The sequence below is a fragment of the Cyprinodon tularosa genome, unplaced genomic scaffold (genome assembly GCF_016077235.1).
Source record: "Cyprinodon tularosa strain WSP-4 unplaced genomic scaffold, ASM1607723v1 ctg161, whole genome shotgun sequence".
Classification (NCBI taxonomy): domain Eukaryota; kingdom Metazoa; phylum Chordata; class Actinopteri; order Cyprinodontiformes; family Cyprinodontidae; genus Cyprinodon; species Cyprinodon tularosa.
In genome coordinates this window covers 1,680,560-1,708,464 of record NW_024038449.1, presented here as the reverse complement: position 1 = coordinate 1,708,464, position 27,905 = coordinate 1,680,560, and the positions used below count along the sequence as shown (strand labels likewise).

The 27,905-nt window shown below is 35.6% G+C and overlaps 1 protein-coding gene across 5 annotated transcripts in view; it reads left to right on the top strand.

Annotated features, from left to right (window-relative positions):
• LOC119780510 (protocadherin-15-like) overlaps window positions 1-27,905 on the top strand; it is a 336,939-nt gene that overhangs the window by 54,215 nt on the left and 254,819 nt on the right. For 4 of the 5 annotated variants that reach the window (XM_038280587.1, XM_038280586.1, XM_038280585.1 and 1 more), the window contains 2 exons: window positions 24,762-24,776; window positions 25,301-25,366. In XM_038280587.1, the coding sequence (XP_038136515.1) occupies window positions 24,762-24,776; window positions 25,301-25,366 (81 nt within the window). The remainder of the gene's footprint in view (window positions 1-24,761; window positions 24,777-25,300; window positions 25,367-27,905) is intronic. The other variant, XM_038280584.1, reaches the window with a different exon arrangement.

The window sequence follows — 27,905 nt, the reverse complement described above, 5'->3', positions numbered from 1 at the left end:
ATATATATATATATATATATATATATATATATATATATATATATATATATATATATATACCGGTATATATATATATATATATATATATATATATATATATATATATATATATATATATATATATATATATATATATATATATATACCGGTATATATATATATATATATATATATATATATACATATATATATATATATATATATATATATATATATATATATATACATATATATATATATATATATAAACCCCGTAAGAAAAACACTGAAAGTCCTTGAGAAAACCTAGGAGACACCTCATACTGTACTTATACAATAACAGCAGCATACTGTGGCTAAATTAGTCGAAGCATATTGGAGCCACAGTGGTTTTAGTATGCCACTGGGCCAAGGTGAAGTGGCACAATGCCAAAACTGTGGCTAATGTGTTTCTAACCTCATAAAAGGGAATTTGGTCAAATAAAGTACTAATTTCTATTTTAAGACTATTTTTGACTATAACAGAGCCTTGACAGTTCATGACATTGATGCTGTATATCATTAACTTTTTTGTGAGGAGTTAAGTGCTAACAGTGTATAAAACACATAGGTCATATGAAAGTGACTACGCTTTTTGAGTTTGTGAGACCTGACAAGGTCTGAAAAATACTACAGGTTGTTGTAAAAGTATTAATTACTCATCATTTTTTTCCAGCCATGAGTTGGATCAGTATTATAGCTGTCTCTTTAAATATTTATCTTCTGTGTTAAAGAATTTTAAAACCAAAAGTATGTGAAAAAAAAAACAACAACAATATTAGCCACATGCTTTAGGCCAGGGGTAACCAATTAAAAAATCAGTGTGGTACAAATAAAGAAAATCAACAACCAGTAAAAGTCCAGAGACATTTATAATTATAATCTGTTACTTTAAACATTATTTAACACTGAGATAAAGTGAGGTGCATCCAGGTTATACATTGACTTTTTAAATAAAAAATATATAAAAAAAAAAAAAACAGAACATTTTACCATTTTAAAATCTAAAGTGTGTTTTGAAGTAGAGAACAACAATCTTTCAGTTTGGTATATAGACAATTTCTTGATTCATATATGTTATAAAACACCTGAAATGACCGTTTGTTATTTTATTATTATTATTTTTTTCTGGCTTAATGAGAGCAGTGGGCTTTAGGCTGCCCTGCAAGGCTTTATACCTGAGTTTGAATCTCGACAAAGCCATTCTCAAACACATATCAAGGTGCTCATTTTGAGCCTGGATCGATATTCATTTTTGATTATGGTCATGGTGGAGAATCCTGCTTCACAGCATTTGGTTGAGCCAAACAGACTTAAAATGTGCAGGGTCATCTTTGAGCGCACCATTTCACTTTTCTGTCACTAGTTCACTGCAATTCTTCCAGCAGTCCTGCTTTCTTAAACTTTTTTACATCGTCTTCTCCTTCTTTACCATTGCGCGGCTTGCCACAGGTTTGCCTGCTGTGTCTAAAAGTACCTAGCAGCAGCAGCCCTGACGGACACAGCTCAGTGGCTAATTTGTATCTTAGTAGCCTGGTCTCGGATGCTCTGGAGGGCTATACCGTACAAACAGGAGAAGCAGCGCAAGTGAAATTAGACAGTTCCGTCGGACAACATGCAGTATTTTATAAATGTTTTAAATCAGGTTGGGTACGAATTAGCCAGCAGGTGGATCCGGATCCGGACCGCAGTCCGCTAATTGGTGTCCTTGTAACGATCTTGGTTCTGTTGTTTTTCTCTATGTTTTCAGTTTCAAGTTTAGCCAGGTTTTTCCTTGTTTTCTAGCTTTATTGGTGTGTCTGGATTCATTTAAACTGCTTAGGTTTTTCTGTCTGTCCTCTGTTGCCCCCTTGTGTTCTTTTCCCTTGGCTTCCTCATCAGCTCTAGTCACACCTGCTCCCTATCAGCTCATTAGCCCTACCTTTGTTCAGTCAGCCATAAATACACTCCCTCTGCAGTCCCTCTTTGCTGGTTCCTCGTCTTATTTCATCCTACCCTGGCTCCTCATGACTTTTTCCCCTGATGTTTCCATGGTCCTGGTTAGTGTTCAATTCTTATGTTGGTGTTTTTTGGATTTCTGTTTTGATTTACATTTTTAAGTTGGATTTTTGGATTCTTGTTTTTGCTGCCTGATTTTTCATTAAACCTTCCAAAATCTCACACCTGCCTCTCAGCTTTTGCTTTTGGGTCCTAAAAAAAACCTTAAAACCAAATCCTGACAGTCCTCTGCTTTAGGCACAAAGCAAAAAATTACAGTTGTTTTACCAACTTAAACAGAAGGTAAAAATTGCATGTTATGCTCTAGGGTCTGTAGGGCTGAATGGGTTCAAGACACAAGTTATGCAATTGTATGCATTTATGTTGTTTAATAATAAATAAAAAAACTGTCACATGGAATCCTGTGAAAACAAGTCGGAATGACTGTGTGCTAGGACAAGAAAAGAAAGAGCGATTAAGGTCAAACAGCTAAATCTGCGCATATATGGAATAAATTTACAGTAATTTCCATTCAAAATATAAGAATTTATTGACCTGTTCCCACCAGAATCACCAGAAAACACCTGAAAAAGCAGCAATTAATTCAGATGTTGTTCTTTAACCCTGGATAGGGCCTGACACATAATGGAGAACAGTAATATTACTGGGACAGTTTGAGGCTGGAGTTTTTTAAGCACCACCTACATCGGGTGGATGGGACGTGATGAGTTAACAGGTTAACAAAAATAATCCAACTCCAAGTAAAACATATTTCAGTTAAAAACCCTTTGTTAAACTTGACTGAACTAATTAGTATTAAGTAGACATAGAAAAAGAAGATACATGAAAATGGTTGACAACAATTATTAGTGTAATTATGCAAAGGGATCACAATTCAGTGTCAAGTTCATATATGGGAATCAAAGTTTATCTTGAGGCCTTTTGATCAAGGTTAAATTAGCACATCTAAATTAGCTAAATAAACATTGTGTAATATTTTAAAGAATTATTGGCTTAATTAGAAACCAGTAACCATTTTGACAATGGATTTTTTCGTTATTTCATTATTACTGAGGGAATGGCAAGATGGGTTGGGAACCCTTAAGTCTTGAGCTGTGGAGAATGCAGAGGTTTTTACTGCACTCCGAGTGTCGAAGGTTGAAACAGCTCTGTCTGTCTTTGTTATTCTGTCCTTGGGCAAGACATTTCATTGCCTGCTAATTGTGGGTTGACTGCATGGTGGTCCCGGTGTATGGCAGCCACATTTTTGTCGATGTTCCCCTAGACAGCTATAGCTACAATATAGCTGACCACCATCAGTGTGTGAAAGTGTGCCCGAATAACTGATGTGTCTGAAAATATTTCCCGCTTAAGAGCTAATAAGCTTATTTAATTTGCATTATTAGATCAGTAGCAGCACTTAAACTACAACTACTCAGTAAATGGAGAGGATCAATGGCAAAGCTGTCTGTTAGATATAGAAGCTCTTGACTAACAAAGGCCAGGTAACTCATTTTAAAGGACTTGTTTACTGATTAATTGAAATGGATCTGAAAGCATAAACATCATATTAGTTTTTAAACTTAAAGTTTGCCATAACTATTAATAACACTCAAAACATGTCTACATTGTAGAAGGGATGATACCAACATTTTTTAGCCGAAAAAACGTTCCCTGTCAGACTTACTTCGATTTTTTTTCCCCTCTCTGCTCTAAGGAAGATGTAAGCTTTACAGTCTTCAGGAAAATTTAATTATGAAGGTGGTTGGTATCATGTAAGGTTACCAGCTGTAGCAGCCTTCTATGCTGGTCCTTGGCTCTGTCACTGGTGAGGGTGGAGAAAGCTGCTCTCGTTTACTCTCTGCTGGGTCTCAGTCATTCCTGCAGAACTCAGAGAGAGAGAAACAGATAGCCTGGTCTGCGCTTTATATATGGTTGTTTTGGACTTCTCAGGAGACCAGGCCATAGTTGGATTAAAATCAAAGTTTGAATCATTTCATCCCTTGGCAACTGGGATATATCCCTCCCATATGCTGACTGTATGGTTGACATGGAAGAGAGGCCTCTCTTTTTGAAAACTGTGGATTTTTTATGGAGGACCTCCAAGAGAGTCCTAGAATGTCTTTGGAGGTTTCTCCTTTGAGAGAGTGTACTAAGAAGGACATCGTATTACAGCCTGGAAATGCAGGATTTAGATGTTCATATTATTAATGTTCATATTAATTTCATGGCTGTGAGAACACATAGCAGTCTGAATCTTGAGGCAGATAATACAGCAGCAGAAGACCATATTGACCCTACTGCTGTCAGCAGAGAACAGAAGACAAAGGGAACATTTTACATGAAATCAACAGATTAGAAAATTGTTATCAGTGCCAATGAGTTCTGATTTTAGCCCCAAAAGAATTTGGTATAAACACAGAAGAATATAATTATGGTGTGTTGTGGCTCAGGTTGGTGGTTGGTGTGGAAAATTGTTTCTATGAAAACTTTTAGCCCCTCAATAAGACCTCACAGTTGTTTAATCGCCACATTTCACTGCCGTTGCTGACCATGTTCATTGTTTTCTAATTTTTACGAACAACTGCATATACCTATTTTCTCCTGGCTGTGCAGCATGTCACAAAGCTCTATCAATTTCAAGCTTGTCTGCCCCACAACAAATATTAAATTTTACGTCAGTGGCATTCATAATAAGTTTCTGATGTTGATGCACAGCTAAAAAATCTACACCAACTGTGAGATTGGTATTTAAACAAACCAAACAACTTTTTGTGTACGTCTTTGATAGAAGCAGTTGGCTATGGAGGTAAAATAAAATGATAAAATCATTAATATAACCCATCTTTTTTTATATATCATTATTATTAATCATTTTTGTCCCTCTCATTTTTTATTAGTGTCATTTTTTGGCCTATGGATGAGGTGAGATGGTTGGGGTTTAACATTCAGAATAGTAATGCTGTGGTATCCCTCTTGCTTTTGAATCTAACATAACCTTGTCTGTCTTGTTAAAATGAAAATGTTCTATAAATCAAGTTGAAGGAAATACATATAATAATAATAGATAATGTGACCTAAAATAGCCAGTAAACATAATACATGCAATGTGATAGAACTGCAGCATTGTGTACTTGGGAAAACTGCATTTTGAATTTGGTCAGGTTATCAGTGTCTTGTAATAAGATTTGTTTCATCTGAAAATTTTATAAAAACCCAAATGCAGAAGTTATATTAGTAACAATACTTTTAAAATCAGCTCTGTAATAATGGTTCCTTCTTTCAACATCCTCACAATTTTTGTCATCCCTAAATGTTACATCTTGTCTGCTTATTCTGTAGAAGTATTTATTTTACATAAGGCAGGGCAATTACAAAAGATACCATACCCTGGAGTTTAACACTAGTGTTAAGGTACTTTAATTTGAAAGTCAAAGCAGGTATAGCTTCTTTATACTTATATTAAACTTAACATACACAATAATTGTTTTAAACTTTAAAGTGAAAAGAAATACAGAACAGAATAGAAACACGTTTTAGATAAAAAAAATGATTAAAGCATACATTTGTTTTTGTGAAAGCAGAAGCAAAACAACTGTAGCTTGTTATATTGGTCTAATTTGCTAACTGAAAAGTAAATAAAAGGGTTTTTGTAGTTTTATTTTTAAGTTGTGTCTAAATATATACTGCAAAAACATATTTTACTAAAATATTTTAAAGATGTATTACTGAAATTATTTATATTAGAAAGATGCTAAGTTAAATAGGTTTTTAATTTATATGTATTACATGCATTAAATGACGGCACAGATCAAATTGTGTATGATTCAAATCAAGGCACAGTAATGGAACTGTAAGTAATAATATTAAAATATTTTTTTTAATCCTATGTTATGAGGCTAATTGTTAAGCCCACAGTTTTAAAACATAAATATATAAACTAGTGAAAACCTAGAAAAGTACATTTTTTATTGTCTAGGTCTTATCAAAATAGTTAGCAAAGGGCTTTTTAAATGAATAATGCATTCAAAAAACCCTTTAAAAACATAAATAAATCAATAAAAATGTACTGTAAGGCCCTGATCCTTTCTACACGTTCATTTCTGCATGCTTGATTTGAATACATTCTCCAAGGACCAGCCGTAAGCAAAGTCAAAAATGGCTGCTTCCTGGTTTCACTCCCAGCAAATTCAGTCGAATCTCCTAATTCATCCCCATTGACCATGAAAGGATGGTTTAACAACGGTGTGCCTTTGTTTACTAATAGATATACATAATCACTTCCTATTATTACAAGTAGAACACACAGATGGTGCTAGTTTTTGTACACAACTTTTATTTTGTTATAATAAACTGTCCTTCTGGTGTTCTTTTAAAGTTAACTTTTTTGCCTGAAAAAGTCTTACAATGCAGTTTGTCGCTCTAACAGGTGGGCTTGTGCTTTAATTGTATAATCTTACAAAGCTTTTGTTATTATTTTCTCCAGAAATTAGATCTCATTTTCCTGTCACTCATTGACCAGACGAGATATTTAACGCCACATAATGCATCTCTATGAAAAAGTTGACTTTTTAGGCCACCAGAAGGTCATCGTAGGTTATTAGCAGGTTGCTACAATAACAAGCATTGTTTAGTACCACTATGGTCGGTTAGCTTCAGCCCTGTTCTTGCTTGGAATTAATCTGACACCCATGAAAGCGACAGAAAGTGAAGGAGAGAGAGAGCAGGATTTGGACTAATGAATGAGCTAGTGCAGTGACGGAGTGGTGATTCCCTTCAACTCGTGTGTGTGTCGGGGTGTGTATGTTTTATGTGTGTAAGCACTTCAGCAATTCGTTTTCTCCTGAGAGACATCAATCTAAAGCAAGGTCACTCTGCCTCTCTTCCAAAACCCTTTCCTTTTACTGGCCCATGTTTTTAGACCTACAGTACTTCCTGTTACAAATCTTGACATTGTCTTCATTTATGTCTGTTGTTTCAGTCTGTCTTGAGCTGCAGATTCACCACAGCTTTTCGGTTTAAGTATCAGCTCGACAAAAAATTATTTTCCTTAACAAATTTCCTGCCCTCTGTACTCTCTCTGTCCTCCATGGATGAATGGAGAGATGAACAAGTGATGGATCAATGGCTGGCTGGTCGAATAGGACTGAAAAGACAGAGAAGAATCAGACTCCAGGGAGGTTTGTAGATTGGTGTACCTGCTGATGGAAGCTTAAAAAAGACATGACATGAGACATTTCAGAGGAAAAAGTACCTCGTTTTTAGTCAGTCTGCTCTTGTATTTTTTATCCACTATACATTTAGCTTTCTTATAGATTTTATTCTGTTAGTTATGCATATTGGTTCTGCATAATAAAATATGTTGAGGCATTACTCAAACTACAGTAAATGTTGCAAAACCACCATTGTAATTTCTTGCTTTAAATTTTTCATTTAAACAGTTTAAATAATATTATTTTAATAGACCCAGTAGTTTTAAAGTGCCCCTTGTTTATTTGATCAGATCAGAAAGGCTTCACATATAAAAAATAAAGACCCACACATACTGGAATTTTTTGAACATATTGTTTATATTATCAGTTCTCTGTGATGTTATTATTCCTTATTAACCCCCATTGAATCACACATGTTACCACAATTAAAAACATGGAAAAAACATATAGAGATATTGCACCGTTGCAGATCATGGTAAGAAAACACAAAAGACAAAGGGCTTCTTGGTGCCACCAAACAATTGTAGATTAGTCTTACTTATATAAAATAAGCAGTTATACTTTGAGTTCTAAGCCATTGATATTTCTTTAACTTCTAGATTTGGGTACATTTCAGCAATAGACCATCACAAAGAAGGGTATAACTTGGAACTGGAAGGAAAAATATTTTTTTCACTTAAAAATGTAAATATGTTGCAAGCTTTTGTATTTAGTCTTCTGGACTCGGCGCTTTTGGAAAACTTATTTTTATTACAATTTCATTTAAATGCCATCAGTATGGAGGCTATTGTTATGACTCAGAACAGATGGACCCAGTATTCAGGCAAGACAGAAACAGATCAGGATCAGGCAATCAGAACCAGGCAATCAGAACATTAAGTAAAGCTAGAAAACTCTCAATACCAAAGGCTCAAGAATAATCTGGCACTGACAACTGGTACCAAGCAGTATAAATAGGAGCTGGAACAGGTGGATCAGGTTAGCAGTGTACCGGGCAGAATAGGACAGGTGAATGAAATTAGCAATTAAGCCAGTCCTCAGTGCCAAGATCCTGACAGCTGTCTCTACCTGCTTTGCTTAAAAAGACTAAACATTTTTATACATTTTTCTCTGTTTGATAACTCAGTAAGACCAAATGGATTTTGTCTGTTTACATAAATTTTAAGGTCTTGTCACAAATTCTGAGTTGGACTTGGGTGTGAGATTTTGATGTACCATTCTGGTTTACAGGTGGGCCATGCTCCTGTCATTTTGATGAATGATTACTCATTTGCAACTGGTGCTAATACTTTTGCTAAGGGTTAACTAATTATAAGAGCTAAACACTGTAAATAGGTGGGTATTATCAAAGTCTGGGAGGTAAATATATTTTTTTTAGTGTTGCTATATCCAATTTTGGAATCTGATCTTTCTTTGTTTCTTTTTTCTTTATTACTCCCCTTTCTTTGAATAATATTTTCAGCTACCCATCAACACCAGTATGAGCAGATCTTAAAATAAAACATTGAGGATATTTTTTCTTGTTCTCTACTGCATATTGACATTTTCCTCTGCACTTTTTTATTAATCATCCTGCAATTTGCCTATCCTTGATATTCAAGCAAAGTAAGCCAGACAAACATGTAGCAGATGGTAACAAGCAAAGTGCAGTGAAGTAAAACTTGCTTAAATTAGCACATATTTTTCTCAATATGGTGTGATTAAGGAAACTGATTAAAAAAGGCTTCGGAAAGTATTTTGAACTTAATAAGAAAGTGCTTATAAAAAACCTCAAAAACCACCGTTCTACCTCTCAGGTTTGATTCATTTTTCCACTAATCAGATGGAGGGCTATGTTGGTTGGCAAAACTGAAATCAATGCTTGTAGGAAGAGTCAGAATGTGTGCTACATTTACTGATAATTAAAACGTTTACACACATCAAATCTTGAACTCTTGTTCTTGTTCTGTCAAATAAAATACAAAAGCTAAAATAATCAAGAACCTAAGTAAGCTCCTCCTGCTGTCTCAATGTATTACCGGCAGCTTTGTCTGTGATACCATCTCATTTGAATCAATTAAATAAAAAAACTACATTTTGTAGGGTGTTTCTGCCTAGGCCCTAAAACAGCAATTATCAAACTACTGTTGAAAAAGAAACAATTTGGACAAGCTGTCACTGCAAAACTATAGGCCCATCTCAGACTTTACCATAATCTGTAAGGTTATTGGAATGCTGTGTTTAAGCAGTTACCTTTCTAACAATGACCATGACCTCTCTGCTGTCTTCCAGTCAGGCTTCTGTGCTTCCCACACAATTGAGAGTGCCCTTGTCAAGGTGTTCGGTGACAACAATATAAATGCAGGCAGTGGAAGAACACAATGTTGGTACATTGGACCTTAGAGCAGCTTTTGATGCTGTTGATAACTCAATTTTATTAGAATTTATTAGAAGCTAGAAAACAGAGCCAGACTTAATAATAATAATAATAATAATAATAATAATAATAATAATAATAATAAATCCAATTTGTACCGCACTTTTCATTAAGAAAAATCTCAAAAATCTCAAAGTGCTGACTTTCCAGTACAGGATTTAACTGCTTTGAATCCTACTTTAAAAACATTGGCTTTTTGTGTCATAAGGGTAAATTCACTTTACAAAAATCACACATCCCAATCCAATGCTCCCATCTCAGGACCCTTCCTATTTAGTATCTACATCGGCCCCCCCAATTTAGATTATAGAGCACAGCAAGATGAGAAGCAGTAACTCTCCAAACGACAGACATACAGATCTTTCATTATGTTGTCAACATGTGACTAAGAAACCCATTCAACTGCAGGGTAAATTCATAGAACATATTCTAAGCATGGATGGAAAATGTTCTTCAGTTGAAGAAAAACAAAACTGAAATAATGGCTTTGCACCGAACGAGGAGCACAAAGCTTTTTTTTGCTTCAGCTAATAACCACTCATCAGACCTGCAATCTTGGTGTAGTGATGGACTCAGTTCTGACCTGTGAAGGTGCATAAAGATCACAACAAAGTCAGCCTTCTATCACCTAAAGATCTCCTGGATTAAAGGACTAATGTCTCTCGCAGGACCTTGAAAAACTACTTAATTCATTCAGCTTTAGTGTGTCAAAGTGGTTTTACTTTTTGTAAAGGGGTAATCTCAAAAGACAATTGAAGGGTAAAATCCTTCATTAAAAATCGAAAATGTATTGTGGAACATTTCTGCATATAAAGTAATATACCAAACAGTGGGAAAAATATATCAGACTGCCATATGCAAATGACATAGTTATTGCGGAAATTAACTACTTGATATGATCTATTATTTGACAGTAGCACTACCACCTTAATGTTGTCTGTTTGTGTAAAGTGTGTAATAAGGATGTTCAAAATTATTTACCAAAAATTACACATTTTTTGCACTAAATGCTCTCAAGCAACTTCTCTAATACAGAATAAGCAGCGAACCCATTTGTTGGTAATTCTGCATTCTTTATGAAACATTTCCTAAATACTGATTCCCAAAAAATATCAATGTTAGGACATAAAGATGGTGAAAACATTTTAAAACTAGGAAATATTCAATATGCATTATCTTAGCAGTATTTGTTTGTACATTTTTTAAAATCTGAGTCTGTTAGAGTTAATTAAATAAAATGTATTTAACTACCCTTTTATAGTAAATGGAACCATGGCATTCATAATTTTGCAGTCTTAGGAGATGGTTGGAGAAGGAAGGAATGATGCTTGGGATTCTGTGTTTTTATGTTTCTCTCCTGAGCCATCCACAGCCCACAGTGAGCCACTTTAAACACTTGCACATTGCCAGACATATTTTATAGTTATTCAACTATTTATCCCGACTCTCTCTCTGCAGCAGAGGCTTTTCCTCATCTTTCTCATGTGTTTTTGCAAGGCATTCCTTCTAAGGATATGGTGACATATCGGGTGTACTGTAGTGTAGGTGACAGAGCCAGTAAGCGGTTTCCATCTCTGGGCAACCATGATAGCAGCAAACACTGAGCTTAGGAGGTCCTTAGATCTTGCTTTACCTATATAGCTGGCTTTAGGATTTCCCGGATTTTATCTTGTTAAATTTTGATTTTGAGTTGATGTGTGTACTTATAAGAGACATTTCTATTCAATGTTTTTGAAAATATGGAACAAATTACATCCCATATTGGTTCAATACTGGATGTAAAATTTTACTGCCAAATAAAATTTGAATCCTTATTTTGTTGGGTGGCAATCTTAGTGCTAAACAAATAAAAATGCCTTGGCCTTGTCTTATTGGTCAGAGCTATTTATTTTTCAAGCATTTTTACCTAAATTTATTTTAATATTGTCACTACATTTGTAACATTATAGGGCTTTTTAAACCCTTTATCAATATACAGTACCAATATGATGCCAATATGAATCTTCATGATTAACAGAGTTGTAACTGTTTGGCATAAGCAGTAATCTTTTTACTTTATTAAAAAAAGGGTATTGTAGTGGCAATTGTTTGTCAAACCAAACATCCAATTAAGTTCCAATAAGCCACTATAGGCACTGGGGTCACGCAACGGCAAACCTAAAAGTGATTCGTGTAAATCAGTTGCTTCTTGATAGCATTTAATAAACTTTGCAAAGTCAGAAGCCACTTTCTTAACATTTTCTTGTGAGCTCATTAATGCAGAGATTTTCTCCATACATTTTGAAGCTTGTTTACACTTTAAACTTCGTTTTTCTTGACATGTTTTTATATAAAACTCCAAACCCTTTTGTGTAAATTTGATGGTTCTTTTGTTTTGTGACGTCTGGGTGTCATCCTCTTTGCTCTTTACATCAGACATTTTTGCAGATTCTTTGAATCATTTCAAACATTTAAAGCATCTTAGTCCACGAATAATCCACAAGGAAAAGCACAAACGTATCTCTTTGTTTAAAGAGATTGATTCTTGTGAACAAACATTTCCATGTTGGGCGTCGGCTCACGGCTTGATCCAATTACGCATCAATTTGTCACATCAGACTCATCTCATCAGTCTTTGGAGTGAAATAATGTCTTTAAACTCCAGTAGTTTCACTATTTTCCTTTATAGCTTGAACAATATTGTCACATACCAGCTTGATGAATGAGTGACGTGTCCATCCAAGTCTGACGCATCAAGTCGCTTGATTTAATCAAAGATGATCCAAAACCTTTTGTTTGAAGGGAATCCTTGAGATCCATAAATCCAGCATGTTGATTGATGAGGTATTCCTTTTAGTCCATGGGCTGGTTCCTTACTTGTTCCACAGGGTGTTTTTACTTGATCCACAGGTGGGTTTTTACTTGATTGTAGTGGCAATTGTTTGTCAAACCAAACATCCAATTAAGTTCCAATAAGCCACTATAGGCACTGGGGTCACGTTTTCTTGACGCAGGCAAAAGAAGTGGAAGTCCAAACTTGTAGATGTTTAGTTGATTTATTTCCTATATTTTGTCACATTACAGAGTTCAAACTTTCCTTGCCCTGTTACCTCTCTTGCACTGGTAAAAACCCATAGGCCCCTAACCCAAATGCCTGCTGGTCCTTACCAGGCTCCTACAATTATAGAAAGTGGACCGCCCACATTTCTTCCTGTTTTACATAAAATAAAGAAAAATAATAAAACAACAAAAAATAGATGCACAAAAATGCAACAATTAACCTATAAATTAAGTCTGTAAATAATACAAAAAATATATAAGTTTAGGAATTAACACAATTCAAATAAATAAAGAAATAAAGAATAAATAGCTCCAACAGGTATAATCTTGAAATTGAAATGTTTATTGAAAAATCCCCACAACTCCCCATGCAATACATTCTTTGTATTATAATTTATTTATTAGATATTAAGGGTTTTGAGCAGAAATGAACAGCTTTGAGATAGCTACCTGATACATGTTTAACATTTTGTAAACTTGATTAGCCTCCATTGGACACACCTACTTCAAATTATCATGTGAAACGCATAGTATTACAGTAATGAAGGTGCATCCTGATAAAGACAAAAAAAAACAGATTTTAAGGTTTTCTTTACTGTCATATCACAAGAAGCTGTCTTTAGCTTCTCAGTCATTTATGGATCATGCCATCTCATTTCATTCAGTAATTTGCAGATGTCTTGGGGATGAAAAATTACTGCACTTTTTCTTAGCTCTTATTAACTTGGCAATTTGGCTCCTAAATCAAAACTTCATGATGATATTAAGCCAGTTGGAAAGAGCCAGTGATCAATTAGAATAAAAAAATTTTCTTCCTTACATCTACATACACTACTGTTCAATTTTGTGTTTTCCTGAAAAGTCACACTTATAACCACCATACGTTGTGAAATGAATAAAAAATAGAGTCAAGACATTGACAAGGTTAGAAATAATGATTTGTATTTGAAATAATTATAATAATTTTTTATTTATTTTTTTTACATCAAACTTTGCTTTCGTCAAAGAATCCTCCAGACCTTTGGCATTCTAGCTGTTAATTTGTTGAGGTAATCTGGAGGAGTTGCATCCAAAGCAGCTCCCACAAGTTGGATTGGTTTGATGGGCACTTCTTGCGTACCATACGGTCTAGCTGCTCCCACAACAGCTCAATAGGGTTCAGATCTGGTGACTGTGCTGGCCACTCCATTACCGATAGAATACCAGCTGCCTGCTTCTGCTCTAAATAGTTCTTGCACAATTTAGAGGTGTGTTTAGGGTCATTGTCCTGTTGTAGGATGAAACTGGCTCCAATCAAGCGCTGTCCACTGGGTATGGCATGGCGTTGCAAAATGGAGTGATAGCCTCCTTATTCAGAATCCCTTTTACCCTGTACAAATCTCCCACCTTAGCAGCACCAAAGCAACCCCAGACCATCACATTACCTCCACCATGCTTAACAGATGGCCTCTGTTAAGGCCTCTGATGGCATTCTTCCAGCATCTTTTCATTTGTTCTGCATTTTACAAACGTTCTTCTTTGTGATCCAAACACCTCAAACTTGGATTCATCTGTCCACAACACTTTTTTTCCAGTCTTCCTCTGTCCAATGTCTGTGTTCTTTTGTCCATCTTAATCTTTTTCTTTTATTGGCTAGTCCCAGATACGACATTTTCTTTGCCACTCTGCCTTGAAGCCCAGAATTCCGCAGCCGCCTCTTCACTTTAGATGTTGACACTGGTGTTTTGCAGGTACTTTTTAATGAAGATGCCAGTTGGGGACCTGTTAGGCGTCTGTTTCTCAAACTAGAGACTGTAATGTACTTATCTTCTTGCTCAGTTGTGTAACGCAGCCTCACACTTCTTTTTCTACTCTGGTTAGAGCCTGTTTGTGCTGTCCTCTGAAGGGAGTAGTACACATCGTTGTAAGAAATCTTCCATTTCTTAGCAATTTCTCTCATGGAATAGCCTTCATTTCTAAGAACAAGAATAGACTGGCAAGTTTCAGATGAAAGTTCTCTTTTTCTGTCCATTTTGAGCTTTTAATTGACCCCACAAATGTGATGCTCCAGAAACTGAATCTGCTCAAAGGAAGGTCAGTTTTGTAGCTTCTGTAATGAGCTAAACTGTTTTCAGATGTGTGAACATGATTGCACAAGGGTTTTCTAGTCATCAATTAACCTTCTGAGCCAATGAGCAAACACATTGTACCATTAGAACACTCGAGTGATACACAGTGGAAGTTACATATTAAATTTGTAATTTCTTCTTTTCTTTGCAGATGAAGTGCAAGTACAAAGTTTTCTTTTCTTTATTTCAGGGCTATCATCTCTGATCAAATGACTGTTTTCCCTTGTTTGAAAACCCAACACACCTGAATGTTATTAAGGAGATGCGAAACTAATTTATTTGGTTTAGGTGTATTAACCCAGGGAAACTTCTAAAACATGCATCTAAAACAACACCGTTTCAGATAATGAAACTAATTTAATGTCAGGCAACTAAATCTGAATAAATAAATTATGCAGTTTCAAATTAAGCATTTTAAATAAATAAATAAATTAAACTTTATTGGTCTCACAATCGAGAAATTAACTTTCTGCATTTAACCCATCCCCTTGGGGAGCAGTGGGCTGCCATCATAGGGTGCCTGGGGAACAATCAGGGGTTAATGGTCTTGCTCAGAGACCCAGAGTGGCGGTCTGTAGGAATGGGTTTCCAACTCATTACTTCAGGATTCAAAGCCCTATACCCTAACCACTAGGCAACCCTTGATCCACTGGAATTGTATTTATTACAGCGAAAACCTAAATAAGCTGGTTATGTGAGATAAATAATTCTATTATAAAAATCTAAATCTACCTGTGATCATAAACATTTTAAATACTAACTTTAGTCTAGTCACACCATTATCTGAAAACTGCCAAGCTTGTAGAATAAAAAAAAAATGGCTTACACTGGGCCTATTTCATAGTCTAAAGTAGGATAAAAAGTTTTCCCATAATAATGCAGAAAAACATTTTTACATAGTCACCGGCATATGTTATTATCTAAAGTGTTACAAATCCATTTCCAATTTTTGAAACTTCAGTGACCCATGCCTGAAGTGATCATCCAGGCCAGTTTAAAGTACCAATACATACCATTAGAAGACTGGACTTCAAAATAGACCTGAAAAGTGTGTTGGCAACCCATCTATAGGCTACTGCTGGTCTCACTTGACTTAGGTAAAGATTTTGCGTTTTTTGTGCCTTTTTTTGTTTTTTTTCCCAATGTGTCTTATCACAGAATTTCAGGCATTTATAAATGGGATTTCTCAAATCGGAATCTAGGCTGCATGATTACTTTTTTGATGCAGTAGCTTTCCTTTCTACTAAGCATGCCAAAATAAGTTGGTTTTGTCCTCCTTGGGTTTCACAAGTATTTTATGAGTATTCTTCTCTTTACTAGTCTCTTTTTTTATTTAGAACTGTAAAATGAACAGAAAGATGTCTGGTCTTTGTTTGATAAAAAGACATAACAGCAGTTTTTGCTGAGAAAATAATTTTGGCTGAAATAGTGTACAATTGTTTCACTCTAATTAGATCAAAACAATTGGCAGCTTATATGAACAACTCAAACTGTCTCAGAAGAAGCTCCACACTTTTAACAGATAATAACTAATGCCATTATTTTATTACAAATATAAATATACTGCTTTTATATTTTTTCCATTTAATTAGACTTCTGTAGATCAGCTTAAGCCTCTATTCTTGTCATTTTACTGCTTCTGAGGACTTATTACTAAGACAGCAGTAGTACTTTTAAATTTGTCTCACGCTGCACAAAACAAACCCATTAATTTTATTCAGCTGACGTGTCAGTAAACACAGACACTCACAATCAGCATTGTCCAGGTTCTGTGCTGAGTCTTAACCTCAGCATGTATATTTCATGGTAACCCTAGCATGTGTCAGTAATTCAGACACGCATATGGACTCATTTGTGTTACCTGTCTAATGTGTTGTGAAAAGGCAGTGTGTTTTCTATGTGTGTCATGGATACAGTTGCTAAGCTGTATGTTTGTGAGCCTGGAGACAACATGGCTCGCTCTTAACCAGCCTGATCAAATTCTACGGATTGTCTCTGCTGCGGTAACTCTTTTGTTGCCCAGACAGACTTCCTGTCACCCTTGGTCCCTCTACCAGCTTTATAGGTAGAATTTGAATGACTAATTCTTAAATTAAATGTTGAAACCAAAGGGTTGAAAAGGAAAGGGATCTGATGGCATGTGATTAATGATTATATTGATGGTAGTAATATCCAAATGCAAAGGTGATTTCAAACATTTTAGATGACCTTTCGGGAGCTCAGTGCAAAGTCTGAGTAAGTCTGAGTATGTTTCACCCTCATCCGTCACCTAAACTGTCTGGAATTAAACTTTTTGTCAGCACAGCAGAAAACAGGATCAAGGTCATTTTGACCTTTTTCTTTTATACTGAAACATTAGAATGGCAGAATTTAGAAATGCATATTATAGCAAAAGAGAAGTCGCAGCAGATTTTTGGCCACTTGAAGGGCATAAGTACCAGTATAAAGAAAATCACTAACTATGACAGCACATTGACTTGGAAGGACCTGCCACACTGTCAAAGAAGGGGAGAAAATTTGCATTTCATTGCTGTTAACCCTTGATCTCGATGTGGCTGCTGACACTGCCGAGAGAAGCAGAAGTAAACTAGCACCCAATAAAGTGCTTATTGGAAAGTGGCAAATATATTTTGAATTTTAAATTTAAGGAAAAAAAAGACAGTTTCTAAAGATATACACACAGTGAACTTGATTTTAAATTGACTTAACCTGTCTTCCATATAATGCATATTTATCTCCATTTGTAATCTCTTCCTTTCGATGCTGCCATCCAATTATTTTGGGAAATTTGTCTGAGAGAGAAATCAGTCTGACAAGTAGAAATACATTAGGGAAAGTAAAGACCTGGTCTAGGAAAGATGCTGAAGCCAGTTTGATAAGCATATTAGCTGCCTCATAGAGAACAAATGGCTGTTCAGTAATATATGAGGGGCATCAGCTTACACCAAAGGATAAAAAGGCAGTCAAGCACAGGATACACATCTGTCATCTGTGCCTGCACACACTGGCCAGCTGGTGGAGTGTGATGTAACTAGTAACTGTTGTTCCATGGCTTATAGTCTTTCAAAGTTACTGACCTGAAATAAAGATATTTGGAAAGACTCACAAGACTGATGGTCAAATTGTTGACAACCTGTCCTGAATTGTTGGAAAGAATTTTCTAAAATTTCAAATTAGGGCAGAGATCTTGCATTTCTGTAAATTAATGCATATTGCAATATGTATTGCAGGCCTGATTAATTTTTTTGCCTCTATAGTCACTTCCACACTAAGATAAAAAAAATAGACAAAACTGCATCAATTGACCAGTTATCCTCCTTATCAATACAAGTTGTTCACAATTAAATGTCATGGTCATGTCATCATCTTATAAAAAAAAAAAAAAAAAACAGAAAAAATTTTAACCACAATATCTGTGCCAATTTTAGACCTATTTCTAAATTACTGTTCGCACCTAAAGTTTTGGAGAAGATTACTTTTATTCAGGTCCCACCTGCTGGCTAATCTGGACTCAACCTGATTTAAAAACATTTATAAATTACTGCATGTTTTCTGACGACATTGTCTAAGTTCACTGGCGCTGCTTCTCATGTTAACATGGTAAAGCCCTCCGGAGCGTCCGGGACCAGGCTACACATAATACAAATTAGCCAATGTACTGTGTCAGTCTGGGTTGCTGCTGCTAGCTACTTTTAGACACAAACCTGTGGCAAGCCAAGTGATGGAAAAGAAGAATACGAAGAGAAAAAGAGAGCAGAGAAAGTGTGGACTGATGAAAGAGGTGCAGTGAACTAGTGAAAGAAAAGTGAAATGTTGTGCTCAAAGATGACCCTCTACAAATGTGTATCTGTTTATGTTGATTGTTGCTCTTCTGTGGTAGTACCCTTCTATTATGGTGGTTGAATCTTAGCCCCTATTTTGTTAATGCCTTATCTAGTACATCTTGAAAAAATCCTCTTTACAGAGTTGTCAGGTCATTTCAAACGCTGCAGCTCAAGCCTTAACCAGTGTTGTTTTGGTCAACGATTACAATGACGAAATTATTTAGTTGCCACTCCTTTTTTTCATGATGATAACAAAAACTGAAGAGCTAAACATGGGTCTTTTATCACGAAAACATGACTAGTCATGAGTTTGAGTTTTCATCAACGAGACGAGACTAAATAAAAATTAGCAGATGGTCAGTCAGACATTTAAAATGCATCATTGTGCTGTAATCTGTTAGACAAGCTACGTAAGCAGCAATGCTGCGTCTTATTTGATCCTGCCGCCCACCTGCTTTGTAGGTGTACTAAATCTGCTTGACCACAGATGCATCATGGCAGCAGCGGCAAGGATGAAAATAAGCCGGAATAATAGGGTACTGCTCGCTGAACTCTTCTAGCTGTGATTGTGGAGAAATGCATCTTTGCATGCGCATGAGTTTATGCTCCACACTGATGGTTCGCTCTCAGCAGTATGTCTCTTCCTGCTCGTGATACTTAATAAATTATATGTGGCTGATCATCCTCTGCTGAGTGTAAAAAATCCATTTGTCTAGATTTTATTTCTTCCATCTCACAAGAGGTGATACTAAACAGTCTTTAATTTCTACCAAAAGGAATCCCAAAATGATATCCAAAGAAAATATTTCATTGCATACTGTTTATCTTTGGATAAAGAGCTAGATGAAAAGATCTTTGAATATTTTTCTCTGATTGTTCTCATTTCTATCTGTCTAAATATGATGTAAATGTTTCCTTGTACTGTCATTAAAACATTGTCTATGTTTCCTTTGAATATTTAAACTTTTTAGTTAGCATATTCATTCAATTTAGGTCTGGATTGCCATGGCATTACAAGGCAGTTATGAAGGTTCTCTTTGTTTTTTTTTTCATATCAAATCAATTTAATTACATCTACTTTGACCCCTGAGTTTCAGTAACAAAGGGGGAAAATTCTCAGAAATAAAGTCAAAATTGCCAAAGTAGAAAGAGCAATGTTTTTTTTTTTCTTTGTATTGTTGGAGCAATGAAGTTTGCTCCAAAATGCATAATTTTTTAGTAGATCACGAAGTGTTTGCTTTGGGATGGAAAAAATTTCTTTATTGTACATTTTGTTTTCTTGTCTGTCTGGTATATTGACCAATATGATGTGTTGAACTAGATCTGCTATTTTCACAGCTTTCATGAGAATTTTTTTTCCTATAAAGTAGGGCATTAATTAAAAAAATAATTTATTTGAATTCTATAAATCAAAGTTTTCTGCCAAACAGCAATGATGAACTGCATGGCAGCATTTTCTACCCAGTTACTGTAGTATCTAATCAAGAGCTGTCAGTCTGGTAAAGAAATCTGGTTGTTATTCGAAATTGTAATGGTTGTTGGTATTATTATTCTTACATGTTCCCAAAACAATACTTAAAAGCAGAAGGGACCGAGTAATTGTTTTTCCGTCTTTGTCCTATTTGTTTAATGTACTGGGTTTTATTTTCACTTGTTTTATTCCAATGTTTTTATTTAGTGTATTCTCATTATCAGTTCGTATGAAATCGTACGAAAAGTTATGCACAGTATTTTGTACGTTTTTGACGTTTTTTTCGTTGTATTTCGTCGTATTTTTACGTCTTGCCTCGAGACAAGATATCTGTGCGCATGCGCATCTTCAATAACAGACAATTTAACATACAATTAACCCTCACCCTAACCCTAACATACAAAACAGCAAGCAACCTAGTGAGAGACATCATGAAGTAATTATTGCACTGTCCGTCCCAGTTTTACGTCCGTCCGCCGATCTGCTTTTTCGTCTGTCTGGCTGCGCATGCGCACTGATATGTTTTTTCGAGAAAAAACTTCAAAAACGTACAAAATACTGTGCATAACTTTTCGTACGATTTCATACGAACTGATTATGAGAATATGTTGTTTTATTTTATAGGTGGTTTCATAAATACTGCACAAAACTCTGTTCAATGTACAAGCTAAATTTTCAATTGCTTTAGAAATAAATTTACATTGACATTCACACTAAGAACATCAGATGAACACAAAATTAACATATTAAAAAAACACAGGTAAAAATGGAAAAAATACTAAAAGTGTATGACGTAGTTACTTTTATTCCAACGTATGTTTAAAGCTGTTTTAAATGATGAATGGTTGAGATATCAGGCTATTCAAAAAGTTGCTCTTTAAAAGGCTGCTTTGACAGCTGCCCAACATGTGCCCTAAAGAGTCAGAAGGCTGTCTCATTTGTAGTAGATCAAACAACTCTACCTCATCATGCATGTTTGGGTTCTCTCTGGGTATTTCCATGGCCCCAAAACATGCCTGTTAGATTGATTGGTGTTGCTAAATTGGCTGTAGGTGTGTGTATGTGAATAGTCTTGTGAGAATGTATGACTCTACAATGGACTGGTGAACTGTCCAGGGTGTACTCCGCCTTTTGCCCATCGACTGCTGGTGATAGGCACCAGCCTTTGGGGGACTCTGACAGATAAGTTTTAGAAGATGGATGGAATTGGCCCTGTTATGCATACACCCTAGTAAAATGACTTTGGAATATCTAAGGTTGATGGACAGCTGTTATTTATTTATTTAGCTGTTTTGCCAGATGGTAGTGATGGAATAGTGATTAGAGAGCCGGGTGTTTGCATCCCAGAGAAGCTTTAAAGGTCTCCAGCTTGAAACTCAGATGGTCACTTTGGACCTTAAGGAAGACCCTTAACCAAAGATTTCATCTCATGCACTAATCAGTGTTGGAGCACACCTCTCCCTCAGGGATGGATTAAACACAGAGGGAACTTTCTCCCTATTTACTTATTTTCTCTCCGCTACCAATTACAGTGGAATGATTAAAGTTTCTAAACTAGAAACAACTTAAATGTATAGGATTGTAACTCCAAAAAGGGTTTAAAAAAAGGTTAAAATGGTAACTTAATCGTAACGTAACTTACCATTCAGTAGATATGAAGTGCTCAGGTCTAGTTCTCGGATGCCAAGATCCAGAATCAAATAACGCATTACCAGGCCTTTACCAGGGCTAAATGACATGCTGAACATCAAATTCAGCCATTTCATATTTGAGCAATAAGCTGCAGTAGATGATCAATATGCAGCATTCACCTTGGCTGTAAGTGAACAGACATGTACAGGATTACCCTTGGGAAAAACCTCTACAGGCCTGACCTGTGTCACAATCCTCTGACTGTTCAAATACATTTTCTTCTGCGTCTGTTATAGGTTTGTTACTAGCTCCTGAGGCGAATAAGAGACATTATAGTGGTGTGTCAACTTTAACCCCCATTATCTGTCGGCACTGCTCAGTGAGTTTTTGAGCCATATATATTTCTGTTACAATAAAGCCGCCCAACATCCATAAAAAACAGCATTCCAGTGAATATTTTCTAACTAAACCAATGAACTCAAAAAACGTACCATACCAGCATAAAAACTGACAAATAAAATAAACAATTTATTTTTGCCCTCATTTTATTTTATCCTACTCACACTAGATATTAAACAATCTTTCCCCCTTTTCTTTTATTGTTAATAATCAAGTGATTATTTTTTAGGGTTCTCTTGGGGTCCTTTTTTCCATCTTTGCTTCCCAATTTTAGACAATATTAAGCTCTCCCTCGTTAATGAAAAATAACAGAGTAAGCTACAAATAACCAAATGCATCGCAGAAATATTTAACATACTGTCAAACGGTCCTTTTAAACAGCTGTTTTTGTCACAACTTATGAAGAAGGGGTGATGCTTTACATCTAGCATTGCCAATGGCTAATGACTAACCAGTTGGGATATTTTCACAGTGCTTACACATCAGTTGTTTAGTTTGTCATGTTTTGAGGCTTCTTATAATATATTTTCCACTTGTTCTCTCTTTTGACTGTCATCCAAACAAGCAACTGTATTACTTCTTTTACTTAAAAATAAGAAGCTGAGATAAAGTAATAACCTTAAAGCATACCTCTTTAGACCAGTGGCTGTCAATCCTAGTCCTCACATACCAATGCCCAGCATGTTTTAGATGTTTCTTCACTGCCACACACCTGACTTGTATAAAAGAATAATCAATAGATTTCTGAAGCACCTGAAAGCTGCTAAGGAGGACATGCAATAATTTAAATCAGGTGTACAGCAACAGAGGGACATCGAAAAGATGCAGGGCATGGTCATTGTCTTTCTGGAAAATTAATTATTCGGTCAGCCCAATTTTAAGACTGCTCTGGAGCAGGTTTTAATCCAGGATGTTTCTGTAAAGTGCTGCATTCATCTTTCCCTTTATCCTGACAAGTCTGCCAGTTTGAGTGGCTGTATAACATCCACATAGGCAAGGCAAGGCAAGTATTTTTATTTAGGAAATTTCAGTGGCAAGACAGTTCAAAATGCTATAGGGTTAGGGTCTTTGCTCAGGGACCCAGAGTGGCAGTCTGTGGAGATCAAACCAGGTACTTGCAACCTTCTCAGAGCACAAATGCACTGCTTTAACACCTAGACCAGCACTCCCCTAAAATAAAAGAACTCTCTGCATCTCTGGCGTTAAGGGTCTTGCTTAGGGAGCCAGAATGTCAGTCTTTGGGAGTGGGTCGTGAACTCAAAACCTCTGGATTCCAAGTGCAATGCCCTAACGACTAGGCCACCCTCCCCTATAAGTTTCTTAGGCTTGTCCCCCAACTTGCTCCATTTAAGACCGTCAGGGAGCTTTGGGAAGAGCCCTGGTGGTTCCCGGCCTCGGCCATTTATGAATGATGGAAGCTACTGTGCTCATTAAAACCTTTTCAATCAGAAAAAATATGTACCGGTATCCTTTTCTAGATCTGTACCTCAAGGCAATCCTTTCTCTGAGGTCTACAGAGAGCTTTTTCACTTAATGCTTGGTGTTTGCACTCTGACATACAGTCATCTGTGAGAACTTATACAGACAGGTCTGTCTTTCTTATTTATGTCAAATCAGCTGAATCTTCTACAGATTGATTTCATTTAAGCTTTAAGAGGATATCAAGTACCTTTGCTCAGTTTTGAAATGGTGTTATTTATTTTGTTTTTCTAGTTGCTGCTAAAACAATCAATAATTTGGATTAGAGCTGCAACTAAAAATTATTTAGCAAACCAATAATCTGTCAATTATTTTTGCAATTAATCGATTAATAATTGGATAGCCAAAGGTTCTTTAAATAAGTCTTTTTAAACAGAAGAGTTCTGGATAGAGCATATTGACTGCCAAAAAAGTTTTTCTTATCTTGTTTAAATATTTTTTTTATAAAGTTTGTATAAATGCTGCTCAGGATGGGTTGCTCTGTCAGCTGAAGACACGTTTTAGAGTTGATTAATATAATACTAAATTAGTTGACGATTATTTCAATGATCGATTCATCACGATTAATCATATTGTTTCAGCCGTAGTTTGGGTGATTGTTGAAATCATCCATGTTACATAGTAATGAGTTATAATGGAGGACAGGGGAAAGTGGTATAGGGGGAGAAAGTGAGTGTGTGATCATTGTTCCATGAAATCTATTTCTAGGTTAGCAGATATTCATCTTCCAGGCTTCCTTTGGGATTTTCCCAACCATTTTATGTAGCTGTAGTCTAATGATTGGCCATCATTTAATGCATGTGGCATGTTTTCATGAATCCTGGCAAAGACAAGGGATGAGGAGGAAAGGCTAAATAGAAGCGGATGCTTTAATGTGATTGTAACAATTTCGTGCTTCTAGTCATGGCTAATGAAGTTTTATCTTGTATCAATAGGTTGAAGTAATTTGGCAACTAAAGCCTCAAGAGTGTAATTCATTTAACTGTTTCCATACATCTAGATCAAGCACAGATGTACTTCAAAAATTGCAGCTATCTTTTCAAACCACTCTTTGCCTTTTTCCTGTCCTTGACGTGTTTTTTTTAATTCTAATATTTCTGTTCTGATTTTTTCTTCTTTCAATCCCTTCCTGACTTCTGTCCATATTCCTTCATTCTGGTGTGGTGTGGATGTAACTAACTGCAGACTGGCAATATGAGGGTAAGACTAATCTCCTTTCTCTTCCTATGTTAAACATGTTCACATACTGGGCTGGTTAATTTATCCCGCTGACCCAGCCAAGGTGGTTATAGTGGATAAAGCTTGTCTCTTAAAAATGCTGCTTTAATCTGTTTTTACTGTCTGTTCCTGCTTCTCTTACCTTACCTTGTTTTACACTACATTACATTTAAGTCATAAAATTCTTGTGCTTTTATTCTTACAGTCTATGAATTCTTACTGAGGAAAGAACAAAGAGGGTAATAAAGTATAGACTATATCTGCAAAGCTCATACTTTAGTTTTCTATATCAGTTTATTGCTGTTGTACTTGCTGCATTTTATACACACTTCAGGGCTTTTCCAAAATCATTTTTCTCATAAATACTAAGTGTTTATCAAATAAAACCACCCACAGGGTTACCAATAAAGTTTTATATTTCCTCTTTCTTAACAAAGTAGATGTGAAGAGAAATAACCATCATAAAGTATAAGTCTAATCTTTTCTTGACTTTTCTATCATTTCAGAATGTAAACTCTCACGTTCTGGTCCTCCAGCTACAATTGTGGCGATAGATGAAGAAAGCCCCAACGGTAAAGAGCTTGTGATTTTTTCTTCTTTTTAAAACAAACAATGTTGTTATGATATTCTGTAACGTTTGAAAGTATATTTTTATGTCTCTTTATTTTCTATGTATTAGTTTTTTCTCAATTTGTCATGTTTGTCAAAATCCTAATCATAGGCTCATACTACCTCCTTAAACAGGAGACACAGAAAAATGCACATGATCACTTTTTTTAGCCATTTAATTCAATATGTACTGTAGTCAATTTGTATGCTTGACTACTGGTTTTCATACTAGATGAGAGTTTATTGAATGTGTTTGGTTTACCAGTAGAGGCCCAGTTTTCAAGCAAGTTTTCAATAGAGTTTGTTCCAAGACCATGATCCTTCAATTCTTAAACCAATTCTGATATGCTACAGCCTTGATAAGCGACCAATTCTTTTTCCAACGTTTTTTAATCGTCATTACAATTTTACAAGTAAAGAGCAACAAAATAAACTCTCTGCATTTAGTGGATTGAACTCTCTACATTTACCCCATCCCCTTTGGGAGCAGTGAGCTGCCTTTGTGCGGCGCCCAGGGAGCAGTGTGGGGGTCAAGGGCAATGCCCTAACCACTATGCAGCCACTCCCCAAAGCAGGCATTAGCGTGAAGGGTCTTGCCTAAGTACCCACACTGGCAGCTCATTCGGCTGTGATACAAACCCAGATTCCCTGTTTGCAGGAAAAGTGACTTACCACTTGAGCTAGCCAGCTGCAATTCCGTTACCCGGTGTTAAAAGAACAGAAAGTGAAAACAATTTTAAATGTTTAGGTATTCTTAAAATAAACTGAAAACACCTGAAACTCTTAAATTCTACTATACCCCATTGTCACATGTTTTAAGGGGATATATTTTGATTTACAAGACCTCTTGGAAAGAGTCAGGGAAGAACTTTCAAATTGAAGTCACTTTGCCTGTATCAAGCATGGTATTACCAATGTTAGGCTGTGTTTGCCAGATGACTGGTAGACTAACACATCAGCACTGAGGAATAAGGAATGAGGAAAACCTGTGGGGATCAAACCTTGTTTACATCTTAATTCTATTGAATGTTTAAAACCAAAGTCCTTGCTATAAAACTAAAAAGCTTTCCTGAAAACAATACTGTCAGTATTTACCTGTCTACTTTTATGTGCAAGGAAACTTTTGATTACATCTTATTATTTAATTTAATTAAATTTTGTACCAGGTTGAGATCCTGACTGTGTTTCTTTACCCTAAGCCATTAAAGTGATTAGAATATCATTTAATTAATTTGTCAGTGTGACCACATACTTTTGCATTTATGATACATTATGTACTTCAGAAATTAAGCCTGAAGCCATCTGGTCTGTATAACCAGCATTTGGTTGAGATGCAGTTTACCTTTCAAAAGAGAGGTTAACATATATCATTCAAGTATATAGATAATATCTGGAAGATATTTTTTAGATCAAAGATAAGAAATCATAAAAAGATTTAAGGCTCAACAATCCTTTTTCCTTTCACATGTTCTACTCATTTAATTTCTGAGGAATCAACAGTATCATTTAATATTTTACTTAACAATCCTAAATATTACATTATACCCATTAGGGCACTCCAACTTTCCTATACATTTGAGCTCCAAATTATACAAAAAATAAAATAAGTAATGTGTGTGTTTCTTGAAGAGAAACTTGAAATTGCTTCTAAAAAAAGAGCCAACCAAGGAAACTGATGTCAGCTCATTTCTGCTAAGCTATTCAAACACACGTCTTTGTTTGACCCTTTAACAAAGATCTCAGTCTGCGTATCACATCTTTGCCTTCTCTCGGCAGGTTTTGTTAAACAGCACTAGATGATGCTTGGCATTCAGCCTACACTGATTAACTCATTAGGCCTGTACCAACAGTGTCACTTAGATCTGATTTGTGTTACAGAGGAAAATACCTAAATCGCTTTGTGACCAGAGCCCTAAAAAGGAAAAATTAACTCTTTATTACTGAGCTTCTCAAATGTTGATGGTTGGATTTAATTACCGTAGAAACTAGCTGTTTCTAGGAGCAGTTGCTGCTGATTGTTGCATCACATTTAACAGGTACAGCGAGGTTATCTGTAAAAACCTTTTACCAAAAATTCAAATTAAATCTAAAGTTGGGTTATAAACAGCAAGCAAGGATTTTGATTTGATTTGACTTTTGATTTTCAGTAACTGTTTTCTAAAGGTAAAAATGGTTAAACACTTGTTTTTTTTATCTAATTTATTTTCATCTTTTCTTGCTGACTTTCTTCCTTAATGAAAAAAGACATCTACTTGTCCACAATGTAATCTCAAATTCTGAAAAACAAAAAGACTTAGAAAAACAATGTGCTCAGTGATTTTGCTATTTGCATTTCAGGTTTCAAAACGTGCCAAATCCTCAACATTTAGTTATATCTGTCTTCAGTTTATGTTTTACTACAAGAAGATGACAGAAATAGAATATACACTAATACATTATTGGGAAAAGAGTTTACATTTTTGTGTAAACCTGTTTAATTTTTTTGGACTTTGAACTTTATTG